Source organism: Balearica regulorum, chromosome 2 (assembly GCF_011004875.1).
Source record: "Balearica regulorum gibbericeps isolate bBalReg1 chromosome 2, bBalReg1.pri, whole genome shotgun sequence".
Lineage (NCBI taxonomy): Eukaryota > Metazoa > Chordata > Aves > Gruiformes > Gruidae > Balearica > Balearica regulorum.
The window spans coordinates 82,527,734-82,555,338 of record NC_046185.1 but is presented as its reverse complement, the minus strand read 5'-3'; the positions used below and the strand labels follow the sequence as shown (position 1 = coordinate 82,555,338).

At 41.3% G+C, this 27,605-nt stretch overlaps 1 protein-coding gene across 1 annotated transcript in view; it reads left to right on the top strand.

Moving 5' to 3' along the window:
• ANKH (ANKH inorganic pyrophosphate transport regulator) overlaps window positions 1-25,148 on the top strand; it is a 100,935-nt gene extending 75,787 nt beyond the window's left edge. The window contains exons 8-12 of the mRNA XM_075744837.1: window positions 1,884-1,979; window positions 20,746-20,875; window positions 21,030-21,153; window positions 21,737-21,836; window positions 24,093-25,148. Coding sequence (XP_075600952.1) covers window positions 1,884-1,979; window positions 20,746-20,875; window positions 21,030-21,153; window positions 21,737-21,836; window positions 24,093-24,209 — 567 coding nt within the window. The 3' untranslated portion in view covers window positions 24,210-25,148. The remainder of the gene's footprint in view (window positions 1-1,883; window positions 1,980-20,745; window positions 20,876-21,029; window positions 21,154-21,736; window positions 21,837-24,092) is intronic.
• The last annotated feature ends 2,457 nt before the right edge of the window (window positions 25,149-27,605 follow it).

Below are 27,605 nucleotides of genomic sequence, written 5' to 3'. Positions count from 1 at the left end.
TTAGATTATTGTCTTCTTGTCTTCACAGGGAAATAGTTATCTCTGTTCATATTTGCAGGAGGGATGCGGAGTCCTGCTTCAGACTTTTATATGACTCCATGTCCAGAGCAACCTCATGGCCTAGCAGTTAGACTCAGGTTAAGGGTTACTACTGATTTGCTGAAAGAAAACAGGCATATCCTAGTTCTGTGCTCTGTTTGCTGTTTTATACCATGATAATGCTGTTATTCTTAGTGGACTGTGCTGTCTGATTCAGAGCAATGACACAGACTGTGAGAGCACTCGTGAGCGCTATTTATCTGATGAATAAATGGGAATAGATACTCTTTTTGCTCCATAACCTGCATAGTGATTTGATCGAAGAACTAAACAGTGTGCAAGAGATAGGAATAAAGAGTACGTGGTCAAGAGTTAAAGGGCAGAGTAGAGCAAGAGCAGAGTTAGCAGCAGCAAGGTAGGAAAGAACAAGAGCCCTTCTTCTTTGCAGCCCTTTTGGATGGCTGGTTTTGGGTGTGCTTTCCTTCCTCGCTGTTATTTAGCCTTGGTAGAAAGTTGAGCCATGCAACAGAGTTCGTTTAAACACTGATGAGCGATATAAGCAAGGCCTATCCTCACATGTGTAAAAACTAACGGTAACAAAGTATTTCTTCAGAAACACAAGACATAAGAATAGATGTGTAAAAAAGTGTTTGCAGAGAGTTTTCATAACCTGTTCCCAAAAAGGGCAGATATAGGAGTAGCTTCCTGCTTTAGAGTCTGGGTTGCCTACATGCATCTTCATGCACCCAAACTTCCAAGCAGATATTTCGGCAGGAGTGTGGGGGTGTCCAGGTGCCATCGCTGCACTGATCACCACAAAAAGCTTTAAATTGCAAAATTCCATCAACTACTTAAATGTGTGTGAAATGATGTTCCCTTCACAGAGCTCACTTTCCCTTTGTCCACTCCCAATATGTGTTTGCATATGTTCCTGTTTCTCTTATGAGTAACTTCAATAAAGGAGGCTGACCGTGTGGCAGACGCTGCTGTTCTACCCAAGTTACATCAAGGATGAGTAAAAGTTGTACATCTCATGGTACAGGTTTTATCAGCGTGGGCACATACTTGTGTATCTCAAACAGCCCCAGGGTAAATGCAGTAGATGACCCAATAGCCTCTTGCTACAGGGCTCCTAATGGTGCCCTGCTTTTGATATCCCATCCTCTCCTTTCACAGACCATTTAGTTTGTTTTTATGTGTTCCCTGAGGGCAATTTAAATATTCAGCTTCATTTGCTATATTAGACATTTGGAAGAGGGTTTTTGTTGTTGCTTTAAATAAAACTTTGTAGCCATGTGAGTACAGAGCCCATGTTCAAGGTGGAACATCTAATAGTCCTAATGATGTTCTGTTCATTAAACTGCATTAACGGAGCCAGCTGTTCCAGGAGCTTTGTTTATATTACCTACTTGTCTAATTGGATCAGCAAAGGTGCTTGCGCTGGCATATGGATTCAGTACCACTCTGTGGTAAAAAGGAATGAAATCCTAATTTTCCTGTGAAAACATGCTACAAACTTTAAGGTAAAAAAAATCACGTGGAGTTTCCTTAGAAAGAGGTACCACCCTTTTTCAGAGCAGAATTTGTTAAATGGGACTTATTCCTTAGAAAAGTAGTGAGATTACTCAGCCCTCTGTGAACATACGAGCAGCTGCTGTCAGTTTAAGCGGAAAATACTCTGTGGTGGTACACAGTGCTCAGAAAGCTCCAGGTTAAAAAGCAATCAAGCAAAGACAGACATGCACGTACCCAGACAGTCAGGTCCAACACATGACCCTGGTGCTGTCAGCCTCCTGCTAGGCTGGAGCCAAGCTAATGCTCGTTATCTCTTTCTCTCACCCTAGAATAACCCCAGCAATAAACTGGTGAACACCAACAGCACCGTCACAGCAACACATATCAAGAAGTTCACTTTTGTTTGCATGGCATTGTCCTTAACGGTAAGAAACCTTTGTTCAACTCTCTGGCTTTCATCTCAACCAGAAAATTGTCTCCTCCACCTAATGCTAAAAGCACTAGCAGTTCAAGAAAGGTGAGTTGACTTTTCTTACAAAGCTCTGTTGCTTTTATCTGGAGGAGAGAGTGTGATCATAGTACAGGAGTACTAAGAAAATAGGCTGTTGTTAACTCAGGCTAGATATCTTAATGGGCTAGAGTTATTTTATTTAATTCTTCTCACTACTTTTCAAGTCAGCCTCCACATGTAAGGAGATATCAGAGATCTCCTTTTCTTTTTTCTCTTTTTTTTAATGAATAAAACTTCTCGTAACTGGCACGTCAGGAAAATGAGAAACCACATGTATTTCATGTGCAGTGGGATGGCAGCCCGCCCCTGTGTGTCCTTCATCTGCCGTGAACGGTGGGAAAGGCAGCGTGTGTCGAAATTGCACTAGCTGTTCCCTGCTGCCTCACATGGCACTGGTCTTCCATGCTGGGGGTACTTTCATGCATGTTGGTTTTGTTTACTCTCAAAATGAACTAAAAAGGACAATCTGGGAGATGGGGCTGACACTGACAAAAGGAACTTAAGCCTTGTCTGTGCTGGGGAGCATTGCGAAGGGCTGACATTCAGGGAGAAATTTTGCTGAGCCTGCAAAATGACCAGCTTGCACACAGACACACAGTGTGTCTTCCCCAAGAAAACTGTTCCTGCACGAGTCTTTTTAGCAACAGACAAGAAGTTGTGGAAGAAAACTCATGCAGGTGGTAGAGATCGTAGCAAATAACAGAGCAGATGACCAGGGTAAATGCAACTTCTGTTTCCACGTAGGTAGGATTTACATTAGTGCTTGAAGCTGGTCAAGCCACCCTCTTCCCTCTGGGGGTGGACTTGCACTAGCAACCATGAGCAGATTTGTGATCTGTGCACAGTTTCCTAAGGAGTTCTGGGCTGGTTCCCATCAGGGCACTGCCAGGCGCCAGGACCACCAGGGTCAGTCATGGCAGGGCCTGGCAGGCAGGAGCAGGGCCTGTCCCACCCCCAGCCAGGAGCAGGGCAGCCGGGGGGCACCAGGGCAACCTCAGCCCCAGGCATCGGGCACCTCCCTGGGGATGAGGATGGGCAAGGGCCAGGCTGGGCAGCGCAGGGCTTGGGGAGCTGGAGACCGGCCCTGCTGCAGCATCACTGGGGCAGGAGCTGGTGACCCCAGGGACTAACATGGGGTCCTGGGCCCTGGGCAGGGTCGGGGGAGCCCAGGGGGTGGGCAGGGACAACAGCTTCTCTCCTCGCTATCTTCACTAGCAGGACAAAAGCCAAGGAGAACCTAGAAAATAAGTTTCTCACAGAAGTCCTTCCTCATACTAGAAAAGTAAGTGGGAAATGCTGCAATTGTTTTAGGATACAATGCTCAGAGTCCTAAAATTGAATCTGTTCATACCAGGTTTTCTCTTTATCCTCAGTGTTGCGGACATTGCATGGGGTAGCTGGCTGCTTTGTAACTCTCTTCTCCCCATGTTCACAAATTCACTGTTGAGTAACAGAGGGCTGACATAATTTCTCTCTCCCCTTCATTTTAGTGTAGAGCCTTTTTGACTGAGATGCACATGGCCTATGCATGAAGGGAGGATAATTTACATCAAAGGAAACCTTACAGTACACAAGCCAGAAGTATTTGTAATCATCCCCACCCCTTTGTCACAACCTAGGAAACTGAGATATGGCGCGTTCTGTCTTTATTTCACATATGAAAATGAAGCGACTCCATCCATCCATAGTTGAATTAGAAGATTTCTTCTGCTCTTTATTTCCCATACTTTTTTCCTAAACAGCTACAGGTGGCCACCATCAAAGACAGAATTGCATGAGTCAATGTGGCATCTCTTCTGGCTATTAATTTCCTAGAATTAAGCTTGAACGCTCTTTTCACGTGGCTTAGACACCAACAGCTCTGGCTCTAACTTGTATTTCCTGCAGCATGTAACAGAGACAGACATATGGCTCCACTGAATTGGCCATTGCCTGGAGACTTTCCATGGCTCTCATGTTATCTACCATCACACACCTTGAAGTTTTCTCTTGTGTCTTGTATGAGGCCAAGGTTATGTCCTCTACAACTGGAGCCTCCATTGAAGTCTGTTAGTGGTGTTACAGACCCGAAAAGGGGAAAGCTTTCCTCCTTATAAATTGTTCTGAGAATACTATTTCAATCTCAAAGCTTTCTCTGAACTGACTGTTTTCTTAACCCTTCCAGGCATTTATCAGCTTACTTGAGTTCTGATAGATCATGAGCTTCTTATATTATCGTCACCATCCTCTACAGAGTAATTTTTAATTACTGCAATAAGGCTTTTGTTTTGTAACTTTACAGGATTTTTTTTTTCTCAAAAGTTCTCCATAGTACTTTCAGGGGCAGTTCTTTCATAAGCTCATCATGAGAGATTTGTCTGCACTGAAATTCCAGAAACACTTTTGAGGTCCATAGCTTTTCCTGTGCTGTTTCTATTTTTGCCTACTAGTGACAGATTCTTAGGATTGCTTGTCAGTGGACAGAGTGGAAAAATAGACACATGAGCTCTAAAGACTCAGGTTGGTTTGAGGGCCTGAGCCTTCAAGTGCTTCAGCACACAAGCTCAGTAGTCGTTGGTATGTCTCAAGTTATTATGTGCCACGGGTTCTAAGGAACTGGACTTCAAATTTGCCTCTGTTGCAGGCAGGTCAGATGGTCACTGTAGCTGAGCTCCCATGGCCATTGGTGATTGCTCTGTTTTCCTGGAGGGTCTCTACTGCAACAAATGGCAGTCAGACTAGTGGCATCACTGTTGGTAACAGCGTTCTTACTCTTTGAAATCAGAGGGAAAGTGGGAAACAGGCTGCCAGGCTGGCCAACAAGTCAAATATTTAGACTTGTCATGTGAATCCATTCTCCAGTGGATGATCTATAGAAGGATTCCAGTAGATGGAAAGATAAAGGAAGTCCATTAACCATGGGAAAAAATAACAGTGAAACTTTTAGTATGAGCAGCAACAATGCAGGAAAGTACCCTCACAGTGTAAAACCCTGGGAAGCCTCCCAATCATTGAAGACATGCTGTTTCATAGAGTTGGAAGAAGAATGTCCTACCTCCTTGCACAGACCAGTTGTGCCTGCGCAGGAAGTACCGCAAACCTACTACAACAGCAGAAGCGCTTTTTCACCCTTGTGGACAGTTGCAGTGTTGCATTAGAGTAGAAAACAAGGCATAGTTCTGTAAAGAAACATAACTTTGGAAGTTTTCTTGAAATCTTCATGGGATCTGAAAGACTGCACTTGAACCTTCCCAGGCTGACTGGGCAGCATGCAAATGTGTTCTTCTGAGTGTGATCATAAGTACTGTCTCATGGCTTTGAAGCATCAGGCGGGTATTACAGCTGCTTCTTCACAAAATGAGAATTAGTTGTATTGCTGAGTGAAAAACATGTCGACAAGCTGTTTTATTTAAAGGCTGTAAATAGAAGCCATTAGACTCTCAATCTGTAAGAGAGCTGATGGGATTAGTCATACTGGTGTGGGTTTGGTTATAAGTAAGCGGTGACTCCTTCCAACAGCCCTGTTGTGTGGCTGTGTAACTGAATGTGAAATTTATATAGGAGAGTGGAGGGACTCAGCTGAAGAATTTTGCCCATACAATTAAGGGACTGGTTCTGATTTTAGAAAATAACGCATGCTTGGTAATTTACTCTCAGCTTAAAGAGTGTGCATAACGCTGCTTGCCGTTATTTGATACTTCATTGCCATTAGGCACTTTGGGGAAAAAATGCTTCTTTCTATGCATAAGTAGAGATACTGCTCCAAATGCCATTGCCAGATAAAAATGTTGAATAACTAAACATTTTGCTTCAATGCTAGACCTGTTTAGATGACACTACAATTCATCCCTGAGATCATTGCACAGTTGTAAACTAAGTGAAGACAGAATCCCAAGAAAGAAAACTGGTACATTTGTAGCACACATCCCTTTGGTTGTGGGATGCGTCAGCCTTGGTACAGTGTAGAAATCCCAAAATAATTTGTCTGGGTGCTAAATTACTGCATTTCTCCATTGCAGCAAAGGTTTGCTCTGTCAGGGGAGAGCATTCCCTCACTTGCGAGCAGTGCATAAAGGGGTAGGCTGTGCAAGGAGTGAGCTACTCAAGAGAACCCTGCCTTACCCAGCAGGACTGACAGCAAATAGGCTGCTCTTCAGCAAGGGCTTTTCTCAGAATAGCAGCAGTGTCTTCGAGCTCAGACACCACAGTACAGAATTCAGGGGTTGTCCAAGGTAGCCTGAAGGGCACAGCTCCTGCCGACTTACCTTTCTCTTTCTTTGTTTTTTGTGTGGGTTTTTTTTTTTTTTAATTCTGTTCCCATTTCCCAGTTGAGCTCTTCCTTAAGTCTTCTGTGATGACACAAAAGCTGCAGTCAGTTAAGATCCTTTCCCCGGGCTAACGTTGGCAGCCACGTGATTAGTGTTTGATCATCTGCCTATGAGCTGCAAGGCTTCCCAGGCTGACTTCATGTTAGTTAGTGCTTGCTCTATGAAAGTGATGAGCAGAGGGCTCCTTTGGGAGGGCGCAGGCTCCTTTGGGGGGGCGCAGGCTCCTTCGCTGCACCTGCTGCTGCCCACTCCACGTGGCGGTCAGAGCCATGCCCGCACGCACTCGTCTCTGTGCATACCCTGCACAAGTCGGTGAAGTTGCGTGCCCTGAGTTGAAAGGAGGCTATCAATTGTGCAAGCAGCACTAGGGAAAGTGGGACATTTAACTCTCTGAGGGGACTGGGAGTGGTGGCCTCTGTGCACATCTCGGAGTTGGCTTGGAAGGCAAGTGATGTCTTAATGAGATCTGCAAGCATCCTTGTTTAAGTCACTGCCGCTGGGATAAAAGCATGGGCGGCTCTATGCAGATGAAGCACAGTCACTGCTTGAGGAGCATACAAGATGCTGATAAGAGAAGGCAATTTCTCAGAGACCACCGTGAAAGCTCTATAGCTCACCATCGTTAAAAATTATCCAGAATAGTCTGTACTTACTTGTTTGTTTATACTGGGGAAGGAGCAATCAGTTCTTAGAGCAGTAGTTGGGGAACTACGCCATTCAGTTCAGCTTCCTCTTCCAGCAGCCTCAGCTGGGACAGACCACAGTGCTTTAGGGATGCATTTCCAAACACCAGCTCCTGTTAGCTGCATGGTTCCTGTTAACTACAGTGTTAGCAAGACACGTGGCCAGTTGTATCTTCATATTCTTGAGTGCTCCATGTACTACAACAGGTTTTCCCTTACCAGTAAGACAAGCTCAAGGTGCCAAGGGTGACATGCTGTATGCACCATGCCACGTCCATCCGTCTGTCACCAAGTTAATGTACAGCAAGAGAGCTGCACAGTACTGCTCAGTTGTAACATGTGTTCTATTAGAAACACCTCAAAGCTCTTTCCAGCTTTAAATATGATAGCACCAGTGCAAAAATAAGCACCAGTGCTATTACAAAAGGAATTTCAATGCTGCTTTGCTTTTTTTTTTTTTTAAATGGCCAAGTAGTTACAGACAAACGGGGGAAGAAGCAGTTTTCATGAATAAACAGACTGATTTAAGGGGAGAAGTTAATTGTGTAGAATGCTATCTTATATTTAATTAGCAGGCACAGCTTAATAAACAAAATCCAGATGTTCAAGTTTGCCCTGTGATTTTTCATTCCTTTCTATTCCAAAAGGAGACTGAAAGCTAGAGTGGAGGGAAAGCTTTCACATTTACACTTGTATGTGCATGTGTGTGGTTTATGCAAGGTTTACAAATTTCGGATTTACTTGTTACAAACCACAGAGAAACTAGTAAAAACTGTAAATCCCTTTTGCCATGAAGTTTCAACTAAAGTGAAGGCTTGGGCACTTAAGCTGAACAAATTGATGTGCATCAGTTGTGTTGTGGTAACCAAATTCAAATGCCAGCGAATTTGCATGAGATTTAAATCTCAGTGAAAGTTTAAATTTAATGTACTTAGGAGCAAACAGCTGATCAGTTTACTGGCTTATATGTTTGGGCCTGAGAATCGAATATGTGTGTGTCAATACATGTCAAAATGTCACCTGCTTTACAGTCAAGTTTGTCTGTAATTGAGGAGTCTAATGATAGCTTTAAAATGTTTCTAATACTTACAGTATTACTTTCTGTAGTATATTTTTATTATTATTATATATATTTTTACATTCTATAATAAAATATTACATTTTTTTGTAAATAGAATGTAATATTTAGATTCATATCTGAATTTATTCTTTTGACGGGGAAAAAACAGATATTGATTTCTAAGGGCTCCTGCTGATGAGCATCTGTAGTTTAAGGAGTTACTATTGGCAACTGTCTGTTTCTTTCATTTACTGGAAGTTATCAGCCCCTTAGGAGGAGCAGCACGCAGGCATTGTGTCAGCTCTCTAGTGCTTACATCTTTTAGCGCAGCAGCATAAGCTACCATCAGTTGGCAGTTATATTCAGCTTATATATTAATGGATAGTGTATGTAATTATATGCTGATAAGCATCTAATCATATGCAGAGTGTAGTTATATATAATTATAAGTGGGGGTTATATTATATTATAACAATCAGAAGTTTTAAGCTGCAGCATTTAACGTGTTTGCCTGATGATTTCCTATTTCCCCCCTACCATGGGCAGAAAAATGGGACACACTGCTGGGGACCATAGGCTCTTTGGTCTTGCAAGATTCAGTAGAGGGATCCCATCACAGTCTTAAAACAGCAGAGAGGGCCCCAGAGTCACAAGGTTTCCTTTGCTGGGGCCCTGTGATGGGATAATTCAGTTTCAGCCTGAAGTGGGGAGAAGGAAAGTCTCTGTCTCATTTGATGACAGTTTACTGCAAACCATCCCATCATTTGCCTAACGTCCAGTCATATCTGCTTGGTTATCTTCTATAATTAATCATCAAGCACCTAAGAGATAAGAAGAAAACCCTAACCGAGAACAAGGAAGCTGTTGTAGCAGGGAAAATTACCTGTCTGAAAGAATTAAAGTACAGAATACAGGGCTCAGTAGTTGCTGCTTTTTACTTATTTCTTAATCCTGTAAGAGCTAGAGCCAGTCACTGGAAGAGAAGCAGCTGTGTTTCATTCAGGCTGAGAAACCTTGTCTGTTTGAAAGGCAACTTCAGATGCCCAAGCTTTTGCACTCTGCTTTGGATTTGGTTACGCCAGAGTAGGACCTGCCAAGTGGATACCGTCTGCTCACTCTCCGGTCCCGTTGATCAGCAAGGTTTCACCAGCCAGCGAAACGTAGGCACTGGCAGATAAAGTTGGAGCCCACATGAGTGAAGACAGAATATTTATACCAACTCAACATATTACTGAAATAGCATTGGCTTATTGACTTGTTCCCATTCAGATGCTATGCATCTACCGAATGTTTTTTACTCAATAGTTTAATTTTACTCAATTGTTTAATTTCCAGTTGAACTCAGCAAATCTTGTTATTTCCCAGCCATCAATCCTGCAGCTGATTTTTCCCATGAGGGTCACCAAAGACTATCCAGTTTTCAGTAGTCCCACTCAATCTCAAATTTTCAGTCTCTAGATTAATAAATATGCCATTTCACGTTACTTTCTTCATTTACCTATAAGTTCATTTTCCACATGACAAAGTATCCTGAGTAAAGCTCCTGTGTACAGAAGACACTGATGTATTTGATGTTTTCGGCTATGCTGTCCCGCCCAACAATGAGACATAAAGCAATTGTTGGTAAACGACAGAAGTTAAAAGAATTCTTTGCATCTCTGCAGCAAGACTGACTGCTGTCCTACTAGGCATCCTTAGCTTGCATTCAGCTTGCAGACTGAAAAATGCCAAGGAACATGTTCCTGTTTCACTGATGAAACCTTTTGAAGGCAGAAGAGGAGTGTCCGTAGCATGACATAACTGCACGGCAATTCCATGCAGTAGGCGTCTCTTGCTGCGTGTCAGCTGGTTAGTTTCTGGAGTCCCACGCAGGCTGACATTTAGCCACTGTGAATGCACTTAATGAGTTGCAATACCTACAAAAGTATCGTGTGCTTTGCTTTGTTTCCATCTTTGGAGACCAAACACCTGAAGGGTCTTATTTCAAGGCTGACAGTAAATTGCATTCAGGACCTGACAGGAGATTGCCTTTAATTTTCAGATGCCTCAGGCAGCTAGCTTTGCTGTAGCCAGAGGGTGTGCAACGAAGTATTTTAAAATAGAATTTGCCACAAGCAGTATATATGAACATACTTTCACAAAAATGTAGTTAATTTTTTTCTCTTTTCCTAAAGAAAATAAGGTCAGTTACCACTACAACTTTGAAATCAGTATTAGTTTGTCAGGTACCAAGAAAATACAGGAATACTAGAATTTAGGCCCCTACCTTCATGCATTCTAGCAAACAGAGTGACAAGGTTTCCATGTACACACGTCATTAAGTTTGGTAACCTAGAGTAGAGCAAAGGGATTTGCGAATTTTGACCAATGTAAGACTGTCAGGGCTTTCACTCCATTATTCCTCCTTCACGCTCACTTAAAAGACCCTCATCCAAGTATGTGCTGCCTCATCCCCATGGTTTCAAGTGATTCAGATGCTGGAAAGGGGAACAAGAAGAAGCAAGGGATACTGTTTCTATTTCCTTGTGACTGATACCACAATTCTTCTCTGTGTGTTGAGAGAGGGTTTCTACCTGAGAAAATCACCCAGTTATTACAACTCTTACAGCTTTGATAGCTATATACATTCCAGGCTGCTAATGCCGGTTCTTAGCTCACAAGCTGAAGAAAGCATTTTCAGATCAAAGTGGTGATTTCTGAGATCCTTAATGTAGGCGTTCCTCTCTGTGCTTTACGCCTAACCTGAGTGCAATGCTGAAATCTTCTCACTTGCCCATCTCGACTCTCATATAGATGACTGATAGCAGACATCTAGAAAACGGCTCGCTAGGGCCAAGTTGGGAGTTGGGAAAGGCGTCGGGATTGTGGAGGGGAAATATGAGAGTATTTAATGCTAAAAGAGAGTCAAAGTATAGTCTTTGTGCAGTGACGGTGCAGGAGAGCCCAGCAGCTGAACAAATAGTTACAAATGGACTGAAGTTAACAAAGCTTCAGTTTTTCATGAATTTGTGACTCATGGTCGAGGGAATAGCATCAGGGTCTGAAAAGGAGAAGCTGTACTTTAACTTCCTTGGCCTTTTAGATATTCTACATCTTTCCTGCAAAAGGGGAATGCAGTATGACATTCAGGTGTAAACTTCATTAATCTCTTCTGTCTTGAGGATTTGGCCACTATAGCATTTCTACCTTACTAGAAGAAACACCATGGAAAACAGGATTCATTGTGATGATTTCTTTCATGTAAACAATGAAATTTGTGAGTTTATCAGTGTTCATGTGCTCAGACATTGCATAGACTAAGTTACTCTGTAGAAATCAAAAATTTGAATTCTGGATCAGAAAGGTAACATGACTTATGACGGCAGTAATGCTTTTCAGGTTTTGAGGTGCTTGTGTTTAACAAACACGGCCAGGGACACGAGCTGGAGTTTTGCAGTGTTGTAATTCCAGCACATCAGTTACCAGCCACTGCACTAGAATTTATAAACGGAAGATTACTCCTTTTCTGCTTGTGAGAATAATTAATTCTCCCTGTGTAGTGGTGAAGAGGTCCAGACTCAGAGTAGCTACTGCAGTGTAGCCCTCCATTCCTGGTATTTGTTGCTTGCTTTCAGGAATACCTTTTAATAACAAAGAAGAGCTGAGGCATGGCTAGCAATTGGCTTTAAAAAACAGTACAAACTACATTTTCTTCAGAATCGAAGTACTGTATAGCATTGTTTAGCCTTCCATGTAGTTTTTCCTCCCAAGTTTAAAGATGAATGAAAGGAAACGTGCATAGGAACCATGTTTTGCTGCCACCATATATACCTGTGACATTCAGTGTTACAGGTCAAAAAGCAACCAAAAGTTTAAGCCATTGTAGAGGCCTCTGGGTTTGTGTTCAAGGTTCATTCATTTTTTCCTTTGTTTTATTGGTTGTCTTTATTTTCCATCTCTGCATTGCTTTTTATTATCAAAGGTTACAATGGGGCTTTATTAGAGTCATGAGATAATAGGACTGAGAGGCAGTAAAATCCACAGGAAGAAATGTCATGGCAAGAAACTGGTCCCTCTCAGAGGACACAACCCCAGCTGCCAACAGTGCCAGTATCTGGATTTCCCGGGGGGACTGAGTTCAGTGTCATTACCTCCCATGAGTATACAAAGAAAGGAGATGAAAAAAGAGGAACAGATTTCCCTCACAATCCCCAATCTCATTTCATCAAAGGCTTCATTACAGCCTCATTGCATTAAGGAGATTTCAGAAGTTCTATCAAGGATATTCACATTTTCAAAACCAGAATTAAGTTTTTAAGATTAAATCCACATTCTTTTGACCTTACTGTCATACACTATATGGATGCCAAGGACAGCTTTTAGAAAAATACCACCCATCCAGTGGATGAGTTTGTTTTCACTGCTTTGATTTTGCCTGTCTCTGAACTCCCAGATTGGTTTTTTTATCTTCAGGGTTCTGGCACAAAAATAACAATTGGAAAATGACATATTGGCAGACAATCGCTCAAGAAGCGTGTTCCCTTTTCAAGGTTAGATTTAGTTCCCACTTCAGTAAGGATTATTTCAGACTTGAGTGGAAGCATTCCTGCCTGTTCTGGAAGATGCTGGATCACCAGAGGCTGACTTTATAAAATCCTCACGAGGGCCTTGTCCCATCCGTGGTACCGCACTGAGCCTTTGTCCTGGAACAAAGGATTTCTGTTTGTTCCAGTGAGGTGGAGACTGATGTCTCCTTCATGATTGTTCAGGTTTCGCACAAAGGGCCTATTCTGCATGAGTGGCTGGAGCAAGCAGAAAGGCAAGGGTCAAATGTTGCCACTGTGGCATGTTTCTGCTCAAACTCCATAATCGCGATAGGAAGCAGCAAGGGCTGCAGAACACTTAGAACAGTAGAAAATGGCTAAGTTGTGAAGTCAACAATTTTCAATAAGATCCTAGGAATCTGCTAGCTTTGTTTTATTCAAGCTTTTTAAAGTGAAGCTGTACTCAGTAAAGTATCCTGCTTTCTGTAAAAAATAATGCAGCATAATTCAACAGGGATATATAATGACCATCCTAAACAATTTAGTGACTCAGCCCAGCCTGAAAAATACCACCTAAGTATTTTCAGCAGCAGCTGGGGGGAGAGCAGATGCGGCATCATGTTAATGCTATCAGAGAATCAGTGTATTGTGCAGCTGCTGGACCTAGCTTTATTTCTGAAGAATGTTGTGCTTCGTCACTCTGAACTACAAGGAAAGCTGGGGGAGACAGGGAGAGACTTAGATCTGTAGAAACCCATTATTTCAGGAGAAGATGTAACGTTAGGGAGTTTTCCCGCAGGCAGGCTCTGGTTTCTTTTGCTCCCCCTGCTGCTTGACAAATTTTATGACGGCTGTTTTCAGCTTTACACCACCCTTTGCAGAACACAAAGTTCACACAATTCTATACTGACTTGCGTGCGCCTGAGGGATAATTGCTGTAAGAGAACGTCCTTGTGATTCAAGCCATCAGCATTATGATAAACTGCTTTCAAATACGACTGCGGTCTGACATTTTACTGCACGCAGATCCAGGGCTTTTTGCTTCATAGGATCACAGGATTGTTCAGGTTGGAAGGGCCTCAGGAGTTCATCAGGTCCAGCCTCTGGCTCAGAGCATGGTCAGCTGTGAGGTCAGGGCAGCTTTCCTGGAGCTTTGGCCAGTCTGGTCTTGAAAACCTTGCATTTCACACACAAGGAAAGGACTCACTTTCTGCCAGCTTCAGAATTATAGAACATGTGAGCACATCATCATGATATATCCCAACAGAGTGTGGGAACCTTCAATGCCTTCATTTGGGCTGATCAATTTTTTTTTTTTTTTGGTCTTAAAAGCTGTATATCAAAAACTCAAAACTGCCAAAACTGGGGTGGCTGTGCAAAGAAAGACTGCTCTGACATGATTTACAGGAAAGATAGCATAGGATTCTGCAGGTCCATTCAGGTGCCAGGCTGTGGTATGCAGCAAGGCCTCCACATGATTGTTTATAGCAGTGTGCTTAAAAATAAAAACAAAAGCCAAAAAAACCTAAACCTGAGTCTTTAAAGGCAACAAGTTTTTTGCTTGATTATTTTCATGTTAAACTCACATGTGATTTCCTGTCAACAGGGAATAATGTCTTTATGATAAAACCTAGACTTACTGATTTCTTGGTCCACAATAAAACACAACATCCTTTATTTATGTAAATTGATGAGTAGCTGGATCTCCTTCCTTCATAAGAGCCCTATTGAACATTTTCCATGTTGCTCAACTACTTGACAGACTGCATAGTGGAATGAACACCTCAGGAGGTATTAGGAATTTGTATTCTGTTGCACAGCTATATTCAACATGGAAACACACTCCAACTGTAGTCTGAAAAGGGGTGTGACTAATAACCATTCCTATAGTTTCAGTACTAGTAGTTAATGGTTCAAAACCATTGTACTTTTATTCTTCTTCATAAAAATACAGGAGTAGTGCAGGTTCCTTTAACATTAAGATGTTAGAGTAAGTTTTTGAGTGACAAGCCCCAGTAGTACACAGTCATTTAGACAACTAAATTTTCAAGGTCAATGAAAGTAGGGATTTGTAATAGTCATGAGAACAGCACTAACAAATTAAACATTTTTTTCCCAACATCTTGCAAAATAGGTGTTGTACAGAGGAGTCAAATTCAGTTTTTCGCACTGATGCAAGTTAGAACAAGATATTCTTCTGTCTTACAAACATACCTGCAAGATTAGCTCATCTTGTAAGTGTGATACAAGCTCTGAAAGGGGACAGAATTATGGAAGCTCTGCTTATGTGAGAAAGAGGGAGGCCATGGAGATGTTTGGCACATCAGGAGATTGGACCACGTAAGACTCAGGCTACTTTTTGATTTGTTTATTGCACACTTCAAAAGGCAAAATCATATAACTTAAGTTCTTCCATATTAATAGAAGTGATAAACTTAACTGATACTATCCCAAAGATCTGAGGTGCATTTCAAAGTTGGGATGTGTAATAAGGCGTAAAGAAGATTTCCTCTGCCCTCACTGGGCACCACATAGCATAAATGGGCATAGAGAGGTCATGAACAAGGCACAGGTTAAATTAGTTAATGTGCAATCCTCAATACAGACATAGAATAGTATTTTGAGGGTAAAACACCACTCTTGGATGGCCGTACTTCTGCAAATATAAAATTTCAACAAATGATAGAAAACATCTGCTGAGAGTTGTTTTGCAGGAGAAAAATATGAACTGCATTTCATCACAGAAGAACCTTTAACAAGTTAACGGTACCCTTCCTCATGGTAAAAATCTGTTATTCCAGTCTCATTCCAGGCAGGCATATGTCTAACCCATTTTTAAAAACTTCCATTTTGGATTCCATAGCTTCTTTCTGAGGAACATAGAGCCATATCATGTCTTTGTCATCAGGCAGCGTTTCTTCTAACTGGAGACTGCACTGAAATCTAGAAGTGCTGTACTGTTGTTCATAGCTCACTGGAATACTCTTTTGTGCCTTATATTTATCAATGAATGTCCCAAAAGACAGGCAGCTTTCTACAAGTGCCTAAAAGCAAATCAGTCTAGCACCCTGCAGATTATTATACACATGACAATAGCCTTTGTTAGCGTAATATATTATAATGCATTATGTAGTGGGTCTCTGAGGTTTAGTAATCCCTGTCAGCAACCAGAATAAATGGAAATAGCTTCCAGGAGATGCAGAGCCTATGAAAAGACTTTCAAGAGCTACTAGCATTCAAACTCACACATGCAGCATCTGAAACAAACTCTCATGAATAGTCTTTTGCGACAATCATTTGTGAAAGTCAAATGCATGAAGTGTACTTAAGAGATTAAAGAGAAGTTGGACTGAGCACCAGCAGTTTGGTACTTTCCAGGCCGAAACAAAGATTTGGTGCATTCTCTCAGGCTTGTTGACAGCAGAAGTTTTTGATGTGTAACCTTTTAACATGCCTAGGTACTGGATGTTCTAGCTGAGAATAGCAAGGTTCCACATGAAAGTATGCACACCTAGTTATGGAGAGTGTCTAAGCCACAAGTGAGAGGGTATTTTTCACTTTTTTAATGCACAACTGGATTGCAAAAAAAATAAATCATAAATATCAGGTATTTTGTATGCACAACATAACGCTGCATGGGATGAAGGTGCACCACAGTTGCTGAACTCCTGAAGCTGTAACTGCCAGCAGCTCAGACCACTCATCTGGGAAAGGGCATCAATTACTCTGCCCTTGCCCTGCTCTTTGTGCCCTTCCCCGAGTGACCACCAGTCGCCTTTAGCAGGGGGGTGGTACTGGTCTAGCTGGAGCTTTGGTCTGATCTAGTACAGCTGTACGGGTTTTCTTATACCACCATAAATTATTGACATATTTAATAAAGTCTTTCATATTTTACTGCTGTAGATCAGTTGAAGACACATTACCCAATAGCACAGCCCTTCAGCTCAGTTCAAATGATTAAAACATGTCCAGAAATGCTTAGGCTACTGTTGTTTATATGGAGATAACACCACCAAAATAAATACTATTGTCATTACTGAGGCCTGCAGATTCTCTGTAGTGTTCCACTCTGCTGTTCATATCTTAATTTTTTCCTGTATTTGTAAAGCACTCATCAATGCTCAGTTGAAGTTCTTTTTAAATTATCAAAGGCTGTAACAAAACTTTCCTTTAATATCATGCTGTACTCATACCATATGACAACAGAAAATCAAATCAACTCTGTTGCTAGAATTCCATGAGCAAAATCCTTACCCCCAGAGCATTAAAAGTTCCCACTCCCAAAGCGTTAAAATGCTTCAGCCTCAGCAGAGTTGCCAAGTACGATATTCATTGCTGTACATAGCCATTGCAGCCAACTGGAATTGCAACCTGAAGCTGCAGTGCCATTATACACTGTGTGTTGCTAGCCTCTGCAGAAGCTTTTACTCTTTCATTTTCACCTCTTGATTAGATTACATGAAGGTATAACTGTAACCCTACCCAAGCCTCTTTATTCTATTTTTAACCTTGCCGACACACACAGAAAGACGTATGGGGGAGGGGAAAACAAACTTTCTTTTACCTAAAAGAAAGATAGGAGTTATAGTATAGGTAAATCTGTTTCCTAAAATCTTTCCTGAGTAGATCCCATCTCTAATTGTGTGGGCCACGCTCCCTGTTTCACTGGACTACTTGCATCATTTAATCTGTTAGCATCTTCTCTGCTCCCCTTTCTGATCAGTCTTCACCCTGTACCAAGGTAATCACAAACATCATACAGACCACTCAGCATCACAGAAACTCCCTAAGACTTCATCCTATTTTCAGTATACCTCATCTGTAATAGAATCGGTAGCCGAGATACCTTCCCGCCTTTGCAGGGTTAGTGTTTTCCTGAAGTAGAGCCTAGTTTTTTCTACTACATTTTGAACTTGTCTTTGAAATAACATGGAAACTTCCTGAGTTCCAAGTGCTCTAAAAATTAAATTGCAGAGGGCTAGCGTGATGTAAAGTGTTAATTTCTTTTCCTGCAGCTTGTCCCCTGTGGGCAATGAGAATATCATCTGCTCATAAAATGATAGAGGAATCTCTGCAAAATGAAACTGGTTATCAATATTGCAACCAAAAGATGGAAACATGCTGAGACAGAAATAGAAGGTCCTTCTGCTGCCGGGCCTCACCTCCTCAAACTGCTTGTTCTTGAGCTTAGCAGTCACTGCTGCCTTTACCCACCAGCTGCTATATAAGAAGTGCTCTTTGAAGCCATGTTTCAGCACTGACTCGCTGCTGATCAGGGGAGCGGGGAGCACTGCAGCTTGCAACAGCTGAGGAGGAATGACTGCATACCACCTGGGTATAAGTCATTACCCCTGATTTGCAAACTGACCTTCCTCCTGTAGGAGCTGTATGGAGATTGAAATGTCTGTTCTTAGTAAGGCCAGAAACAAAGTTTAACTTCAAAGAGAACAGGATTGAAAACAATACTTTTGGTCACTTATGTCTAACCATGTTAGAATACTCTTCCAGGCGGCTGTTGAGGAAGGAAAGCTGCTGTGTTTGCCTTTTGGTAGCGGTGGGCAGACTGCTGTTAGCGTAAATGTATGGAATCTTGCAGCAGCAGTAACTATACTGCTTAGCAGGATGCTAATGGCATTGTGCAGAGCAAGCAGTGTAAAGGTCTTTGCTTTCATGAAAACAGCAAATTATCATTGAAGAGTGGACATCTTTGCATCTTATTTTGTCTATTGGACTTTGAAGAATGATTTGACAACATATGCTCTATATCGTTGCTTTAGAGGTCATTTGCAGTAAGACTACAAAGAACTGCAGTCTGCGTAATGACATCAGTGACAATGAAAGAATTTTCTTTGTCAGTGTACAGTTACTTTTAAATTGTTGGATTCTCAACCACACAACCTCCTCTGCTCTGGATTGTCCCCTCTGCTTCAGTTGTACCCTGTACTTGTAGTTTGACAGGGAGAGAAGTGCTGGCTAAAGCAGAAAAAAAATCATGCTCAGTTCATTTGTCTTCTGCTCTTACCTTCCTCCACTTAACTGTTCTGTGTACAGATAATGGAGATATACCACAAGACAGTATCAAATTAGTCAAGCAAAACATTCAATTGTAAAAAAAAAAAAAAAAAAAAAAAAAGTAGTGGTTCCTACCCTAAGAAGTGGGGAAGAAAACTGAGGATGAGCCTTTTTGGAGGAAGGTGAAATGATTTGTTCACCACTCTGGCTGTCAGAACACAGGACCTCCCACGGGCCACTCGGTCGCTGACTTTGGGAAATTTCTGTGGTGTGGGTACTCGTAGGCTAAACAGAAAGGACAATCTGTGGCGCACAACCAAAGAATGAGAGTGAAATCCCAGCTGCCTTGGAGGTGGTAGGACTTCAAAGACTAGCTTTAACAGCCCTCTGAACACGTAGGGATGTGACAACTGGATAATAAGAGCTAGATACTATGATGCTAACTCGTAGGCTAAATTATAAGAGGGTGGTTATAGAGTGTTACAGAGCCATCAGATTGTACAGCCAGCGTGCATAATTTACTTGGTACACTGGTTTGTAACCTGACAGAGGAGTGCCAGAGCATTTAAGGTTCCACGTTTTGCCCTGTTCAGTCAGCTTGCTTCATTAACATCTGCTTTACAGGAAAAAAATCACTTTTTGATTCGCAAAACCAAATTAAATAACAAAATAGTTATACTTGAAAGGACGTCAGGTACCCATTCTTAAAGAAAAACTCCTCTAAGGGCTGTCAGCACCCTTCTTTGGCAAGTGCCTTGAACCGGATCTGGACCCACCAGCTGCTAAGAGCCCCCTCAGCCCGGCCTGAAGCCTTGCCTCAGGACTGAACAGAGAATTAAACAGCATGTACTACCACTGTACCATTCCTTGTGGACTTTTTGTGGAAGTTTTCCATTCATGTATGGACTCTATTCAAAATAACAAGACCTGGCAGATTTGCAGCCTGAAGGCACCAGGTCTGCAGGACTATCAGGCGTATTACATACTAACAGTGCTAGTATCGGCAGCATGTTTAAACCCCTAATCTTAGATTTAGGTCAGATCTCTGGGTCTTGGAGTACTTAAAGTCTTTAGTTACTATAACATTTGATAATCTGTTTAGGAATATAGGTGTCTTAACAGGGAAAGTACTGTAAAAATCGAGTTCTTACTGGTTTTGTAGCAATTAGACCATTCAAGTACAACCATTTGCAGGTACCGTAAAAATTCTTTCTGTATGCGTCAGTCTTGGTATGTTCAGGGCCTGAAGACTAGGAGTTGCTTCTGAAGTCAATATGCTTCTCTTATGTACACTTGTGTACTCTGTGTATTTGAATGCAAGCTGAGTACAAATATACTCTGTACACTAGAGTCTTACTGCATTTAAATATTTGAAAATATCTTTCAATTGTTGCAAATACATTGCTTTGAATACATTTCTCAAAGTAAAGGAAAATAATTCTGACTATGAATCTTGCTGGTGATTGTTTCTTTTCCGGTATTTTTTATCTGTTTTCCACCCTTTATCAAGAACAATGAAGTTGGATGTGACTTTTGGAGCGTTCAGCATCCTCAACTTAAGTCAAAGACGAGTATTGTTGACAGTTGGGATGGCTCTCTGAAGAATCATTTCAAAGCTTCCCTCCAATTTCTTCTTGGTCACAGTCAGATCAAACCATAACATTTGAATTGGTAGAATCCAAGTCCAGCAAAGAAATATTTTGTTAGGTTTGCATGTGTGCGATATTTTGTTTTAATGACTGCTTCATAAACTGTTGAGTCAGGACTATTGCTTAACACGTAAGTTTTGTTATTTTCTTTCCTCAGTCTATGTGCAAAGAAGCAGAAACAGGAGAATAGTTAAATAGTGATTAAATTTAGTGATAAAATATGCCTGTCTTAGTGATGATTAAAACCTTAATTGTTGCATACTATAGATCCCTGAATAGTGCAGAAAAGCAAACTTATTTTTATTACTTTGTATCCATCTTCATCCTTCATTTAATACCAAAAATACCCGTCAGCACAGTAAACAAATCTTTTGGACCAGGAGGTTCTATCGTTTGTTGTGCTTCCCTTCTGAATTATAAACATTTTTTAATTTTGTTCTTCCTAGCTCTGTTTTGTGATGTTTTGGACGCCAAACGTGTCAGAGAAGATTTTAGTTGACATAATTGGAGTAGACTTCGCTTTTGCAGAGCTGTGTGTTGTTCCTTTGCGCATCTTCTCCTTCTTTCCAGTCCCAGGTAAAAAAAAAAAAAAAAAAAAAAAAAAGATGGCCGTGGTTATTTCTGAACAGTGCTCTCTGCATGAAAAAGCTTCATATGAAGTGACTGACTTTTTTTACTACTCTTGCCTCCCTTTCTCCCCATCCCCTCCCCTTCCCCTGTTTATGAACAGTGACTGTCAGAGCGCACTTGACTGGTTGGCTGATGACCCTGAAGAAGACATTTGTGTTGGCACCCAGCTCAGTGCTGCGGATTATCGTCCTCATCGCTAGTCTCATTGTGTTGCCTTACTTGGGGTAAATCTTTCTCCTCTCTAAAAAGCTGATGGGTTTGCTTTCCTCTTCATTCCCATTTCCTGTCACTTGATAGCTGAATTTGTGTATCTCAGAACATTTTCCCCAAATACTAACTGTAATATAAAGCCTAAATAGTGTCAATATCTGGAAAAGAAACATTTACAAATTCACAATTGTGACTTTGCTCTAGGCAGGCGTGATAATGATGATCCTTTTGAAAAAATGCACAAATGCCAGAGAGGCAAAAACATGCCCTAAGGGGAATTTATTTCCATTCTGTTAAGAAAACTAAGGGAAAAATACCTTGTTTGTAAGTTAAATAATCTATTCTACAGCACTCTGTATAAGACTTTAAATTCTTAGTCCATAATTTGACTCAGAATGTGTTTCTTTTACTAAACAGTGAAGCCATTAAGAAACAAAAAAAGTCCTTTAAAATACCAGTTATTCTCTCTGACAGTCTATTATGTCTTTGAAGGAAATATTTCTAACAAGAGATTGATTCTATATGCCAGTGGAAATAAAATTATGAATCACGCATTCTCACACAACCATGACTACTTTCTTTTTATGCTGCCCACAGAGTTCATGGAGCCACTCTTGGAGTAGGATCCCTTCTAGCTGGTTTTGTAGGAGAATCCACCATGGTTGCAATAGCAGCCTGTTATGTCTATCGGAAACAGGTAAGAATTAGTCTCTGCAGGATCTGGTGAAAGCAGTTGATGAATATAGTTGATGAATAGATGATTTTAGTTCAGATTGAAACTACACTTTTGAAATGTAACTCCCCAGCATCTCCACTTACTGAATTTAGTTTGCTTCCCCATGCAGTCTCAAGAGTGTGCAACTTGGAAATTCTTTGGGTTGAAATAAAACCAAAAGGTGCCATCTAACTGCTAGTGGGCATTCAGGCCATGGCACCCGCTGGTCTGAAGTAAACTCTTGCCCCTCAAAACATGTGTAACATGGGTATCATTTCCTTGTCACCACCCGTTTTGCACTGTAAATCTGCTACTACAGTACAACATAGCTTCTTTATGTAGACATAGGAACTACTCATCCAAACTTACTACATGTACACGTGTATGTGTTTGTATATATATGTATGTATACTTTTATTTCTTTATAAAAGCAGCTCTGCTGAAAATGGACAAAAAGTACGGTTGTTTTTTTTTTTTTTTCCCCATCTAAAAAAGTGTCTTAAGACAAGATACACTCCTGCAGCAGTGGACGATAAGAGCTTACAAATACTTCGACAGGCGAGGATTTCTCATAGGCATACTTTGACATATTTCACACACTGCAGTCCTGCATGTACAGAGTAATAGCAGTACATGGATTTCAAAGGATACTCTGCTAAATGAAGTCAAACATAGGATAAATATTGGCTTGGTGACTGGGTACATCACAGTACCTGTGTGTTGTGCCCTTCCAGTTAAGTGCACAAGTCACTGTGTAGGGCACCAGGCCCAACTCCAGGCAGAAGCGTCGCAGTGCATACATCATTGCATGGTGCAGAAGGACTCTGTAGATGGGAGCAGAAAATATAATCTATGCATTTACTTTCATCTTTCTAATTAGACTTCTTACTAAAGGCCAGACAAAGATGCCCACTGCTTCTATTTTTAGCAAAAAAAAAATACAGAACATGGAATATCTGAAAGCCTTACATTGGAACAAACTAAACCCAGTTTTGATATGTATTAGCAGTGCGGGCCATGGCAGTAGACCAAAGCGTACAAGGTTCATCAGAAAATAGAAGACCTTGATCTCTGTCATTAGTCTGTCATGTTTTTCTTGAGCATCAAAGAGTAAAACCTGTAGATACTGCAATGGCTGTTCTTGGCCTGTGGTTTCACAACACAGTTTGGACTAACCTCCTCGTCACGTTTTTGTTACAGTAGTAGCTCATAGAGTGTTTCTGGCCAGGGACATGGTGCTTAATTTTTTGCAGTGATGAGTGCAGGTAGTGGTGCCAACCTAACTTACTCCCTTACCAGAATTAGTATGTAGCTGACAGCATCATCTCAACGACCAGTGTGACAATGGCAGAACCCACCAGTAGCTGTATACACCAACTTGTTTTCACCGACAGCGGTAATAAGTGGGCGATGTTTGAGAGCTGTGAATCAAGTGTTGTGTAGACAACTCTGAAATTTCAAAGCTCTGATATGCCCAACTCAGCTGAATCAATAATACCTGTGGGGGATTTTTTGTCAGCTGTACAAGTGTTTTCTGTAAAACTAGTCAGCCTGCTGAGAAATGGATAATAAGGAACAGATGCTTCAAGTTGTTTTGTAGTGGGGCTGAATGCTTCTTAGCTTTACTAATCCAGGACATCCTGGATGAATCATAGGACTCTTGAATGCCCTCCTGCTCCTGCTGGCCAAAAATACTCTTTAATATTACTTGGCCCTGGTGGGGTGAGGAATCATAGCGGATCAGCAATACCAAGAAATGTCAGAATGCTTACATCTTGTAAAATTCCTGAAGTTTAATATTTGAGAAATTCGGTTGCTACCTCTCCCTCTCCCCATAGAGCAGCTTATCTTCTCTTGTATTTTGTTTGCTTTTCTGTTGTTTTGTTTGTTTTTTTTAAATAAAAAGTCTGTGATGTAAAACATTCCAGATGCTCTCTTCCCTCCAGTCATGCTGAAGCCTGTTTTGGATGTTGCTTAGCATAAGAAATGCCTCTATTGTTGCATTTATGTTAGAAAGGAGAAAGCTGAGCCCCAGGAAGGTTATGGAAACCTTCTAAGTTAAGACAACTTATTAGTGACAAGCCGTGAATATGACACAAATATTCTAGCTCTTAATAATGTACTAAACCAAAAAAAAAACCACTTATTTGCACCTCGCTTCTCCCAGTGCCCAAAGTTTGTAGGACTGTGTTCACGTACAACTTACTGATAGGTGTCTGAATACTTGTTTCAATCTAGAAAAAGAAGCGGAATGAGAATGAAACAGCTACAGAAGGTGAAGACTCTGCAATGACCGACATGCCTCACACAGAGGAAATGACAGACATCGTAGAAATGAGAGAAGAGAATGAATAATAAATGGGATGCAATTGTTCTCTGCAGGGACGATTGGAGTGACACTTCAGCATCTTGTCGTCTCTCATACTTTTTTGTTTGTTCGTTTTTATTTTTGTAATAAAGAGGCCTTGATTTAAAAGGTTTCAGATAAATTCTCTAGCATACTGAGTATGCTCTCGCTGATGAGGGACCTAAAAAGAGGTCTTTGCTTTTTTTTTTTTTTTTCCCCCCCTCAATTGAATTTGTTTTCTCACTCCATGCAAACATAAAAGATACAATTGCATCACTGTAGAGTCTTCCTTACTTATGCATCCACCTTCTCTGGACAATCTGCATTTGTCAACCAAAGCCCTGCTCTCTGTGCACGTGTGTGTGTGTGGGGGTGTGTTTGTGTGGGTGCGTGCACTTGCACGCTCGCACACGCACACGCACGTGTGCCACTGGCTCAATGCTACTGCCATAATCCTACTCCCTCCCCTCTTTCCTTTTCCTTCCTTTTCTTTATGAGAAATGTAAAGGAAAAGAAGTTTGGAATACAGAGCTTTATTTTACTTGCTTGAAAATGACTTTGCTACATAAACTAATATACTATGGTGAACTATATCTTTTTGTTTGGCCTCATCACTAGAGCTTATACTGCACAGGGTACAAGACAGGCAGGAACATGTAAGTCTCCACATTCAAAGTGGAGAAAAACAGGTTCCTCTCTCATGTTAAAAGTTTGTGGATGTGTATATACACACAAAGGTACATAAACAGAGACGTACATATATATATATATTTATATATATATGTGTGTACAATAAATAAAATACACATGGGACAAGAACTCTATTTAGCTTTCATTCCAAGAGAAATGTAGTAATCTTTTGAAAAATGTAAACATTTAATTCAGAATTTTCTTGAATCGTTAAGCCCCACCTTACATGTAGTTTTCTTTAGAAAAAAAAAACCAAACATGCACTTTCCTCTTGTGAAGAGGGTGATGGCAACTGATAGACTTTGACTGTATTTGAATAAAAAAAAAAATAAATATTGACAAGCTTTACCAAAGTTCTTGTCCACTGATTTAACTTTAATTTTTAAAGGTTGATTTGCTCTACATACCTATTTCTGGTGCCTATATATTTAAAAAAAAAAGAATCGGATAACATGTGCAAGATACCATGGTATATCGCATTACTACATCTAGCTCCATGAAATTTTTTATGTAGGGATGTATACACACACACACACACACACACGTATGTTTTGCTATAATATATTTACCTATGCAGTAGATTAAAAACCATATGGTGAAGCTCAAGTACTGATGGTCCTCCAAAAGTCGTTAATTAGGGACCTTGGTCATACGTTAGTTCTCAAGGCAAGAGTTGGGTGGAAGCGGGGAGCTGCTCACATCAGGCAGCAGGCGGTGGTGTACTGTGCTGCCTGGTTGAGGTTGAAGTGGGCCTTAAGTAACAGAGCATCAGGTCGGGTGGGTGACTTGCATTGGGTGGAAACGAAGCCGATATAAGAGGTGACCGAACCAGAGCGGGTTTGGGTGCCACCACCGATGATGGCTGCAGCGGCAGCTTCTGTTTCTGTGCTCCTCTGTGTTTGGCTGCGGGACGGTGTTTGTTACTGGTTTGTAGTAGCTTGGGTACTTTCAGATTTAAGCATGCCAGAGTCTGGAAACCGTTATCCTCCATGCTATATCCATAAGTCAGTTAATTTAAGCCTTATTTAGTAAAAGTATATTTTTCTAAGTTGTGGAAATGATTATTTAATTGTGGATGAATTCCGTTTCTAGATTTATTTGCCAGGTAGTCCCAGCACTCAGAGAACTGATCAAAACTAAACATTACTTTAAATGTTATATCAATATATGTGTATGTAGACATACACATGTGTATAAATATATATATATTGTATATTATGTACATTTATTTTAAGCTAGAATACATTTCCTATTTTTCCAAGTTCAGCTAAAAATGTCTCTAAAAAACTAAAGAGTTGGCTAGTAACTAGTTTTGGCCATCATGAAAGGCATTGTATCAATGAACTTTACGTTTTGTTGTAAACATTTGTACCAATTTGTTACATGTGCAAATGCAATGAGAAAAAAATGTGGAAATTATGGTGTTCAGTGACAGATTTGCAAAATCAGTTCATGGTTAATGAGCAGTGGCACTGGGAGGGTAAGACTAAATCCAGTAACCACATGTTTTCGGTGCCACCACGAGGTTGTTCTCCTTGTTTCTGACAATAGTTAAAAAAAAAAAAAATTAAAAAACCCTCAAACAAATAAACTTTGTGCAGTATGTAGACTGTACACGTTCATGAATACAGACTCTCAAAGAGTCATATGTATATAACGTATGTATAGACTGTTACAGATCACAGTGGCCATTTAAGGTCTCTGTTCATGTGGTTTTGCTTTCTCCAGTACATTTGTATCCAAGATCACAAGATGCAGTTTTTCAGGAGCTGTAGAGATAAAGCAAGAAAATATTTTGATGTGATATTTCTTCTGGTACATGACTAAAGTTCAAATGGCAGTATTTTTGAAGAATTGTGAACATTACCGATGTAGGTTTCAAGGTAATAATTGCACCAAAACCTAAAAATTTGAAAATAAATTAAATGAAACACTGAAGCATTTGCTTTAGATAGATTAAAAATATCAAAAACTGAATTAATGGTGATATACAGAACTAAACTAATACTCTTGTAAAAGACACATTTTCAATTGTGTGGGTAATACGTAATAGTCCTTTACTTTGCAAGATGCCGAATGAGCGCAGGAGCAGTGGGATTTGGGCAAGGATTCAAGCAGTGACATAACGACGCGTGCCTCGCATCTATTTCTGCGTCCAGAGGGTCGCGTATTTCTTTACATCGCTCTGCCAGAGTAACAAAATGCACCAGTGTTTCTGCGGGGAGCGGGTCTAAACCAGCCCCTCGTGCCGGCCCGGGTACTGGCTGTGGGGGCAGGCAGGGCGCTCAGCGGGACGGTGCCTGCCCAGGGACCCCCCCGGCCCCCGCAGCCGCGGGCTCTGCTGCTGGGTAGTGCTGTCAGGAGCTTCAGCGACCACCTGAAACCCCACTGCTCCAGCTCCCGGTCGCTGCCGAATTGAGCTGGGCCGGTGAGGCAGCTGGTCTGGCGGGTTACGGGCCGGGAGCGGGCAGCCATCCTGCGTGGCTGAAGCCCCAGTCAGAGCGTTACTGGTTCCAGTGTCTCTGTCAGGCGGATGCTGGTGCACACCCTGTCCTGCACCTCTTCCTTCCCAAAAGGGCTTTCCTGAGTTCTAGTAAAATGGCTCAGCTGCCTCTTCTGTGTTACTGCTTATGAAATTGCTGCCTATCTCTGCGATAAATACTTTACAAGAGAAACTTGTTCAGTTTCTGCTTCGGAGAGCCAGAGCGTGATCA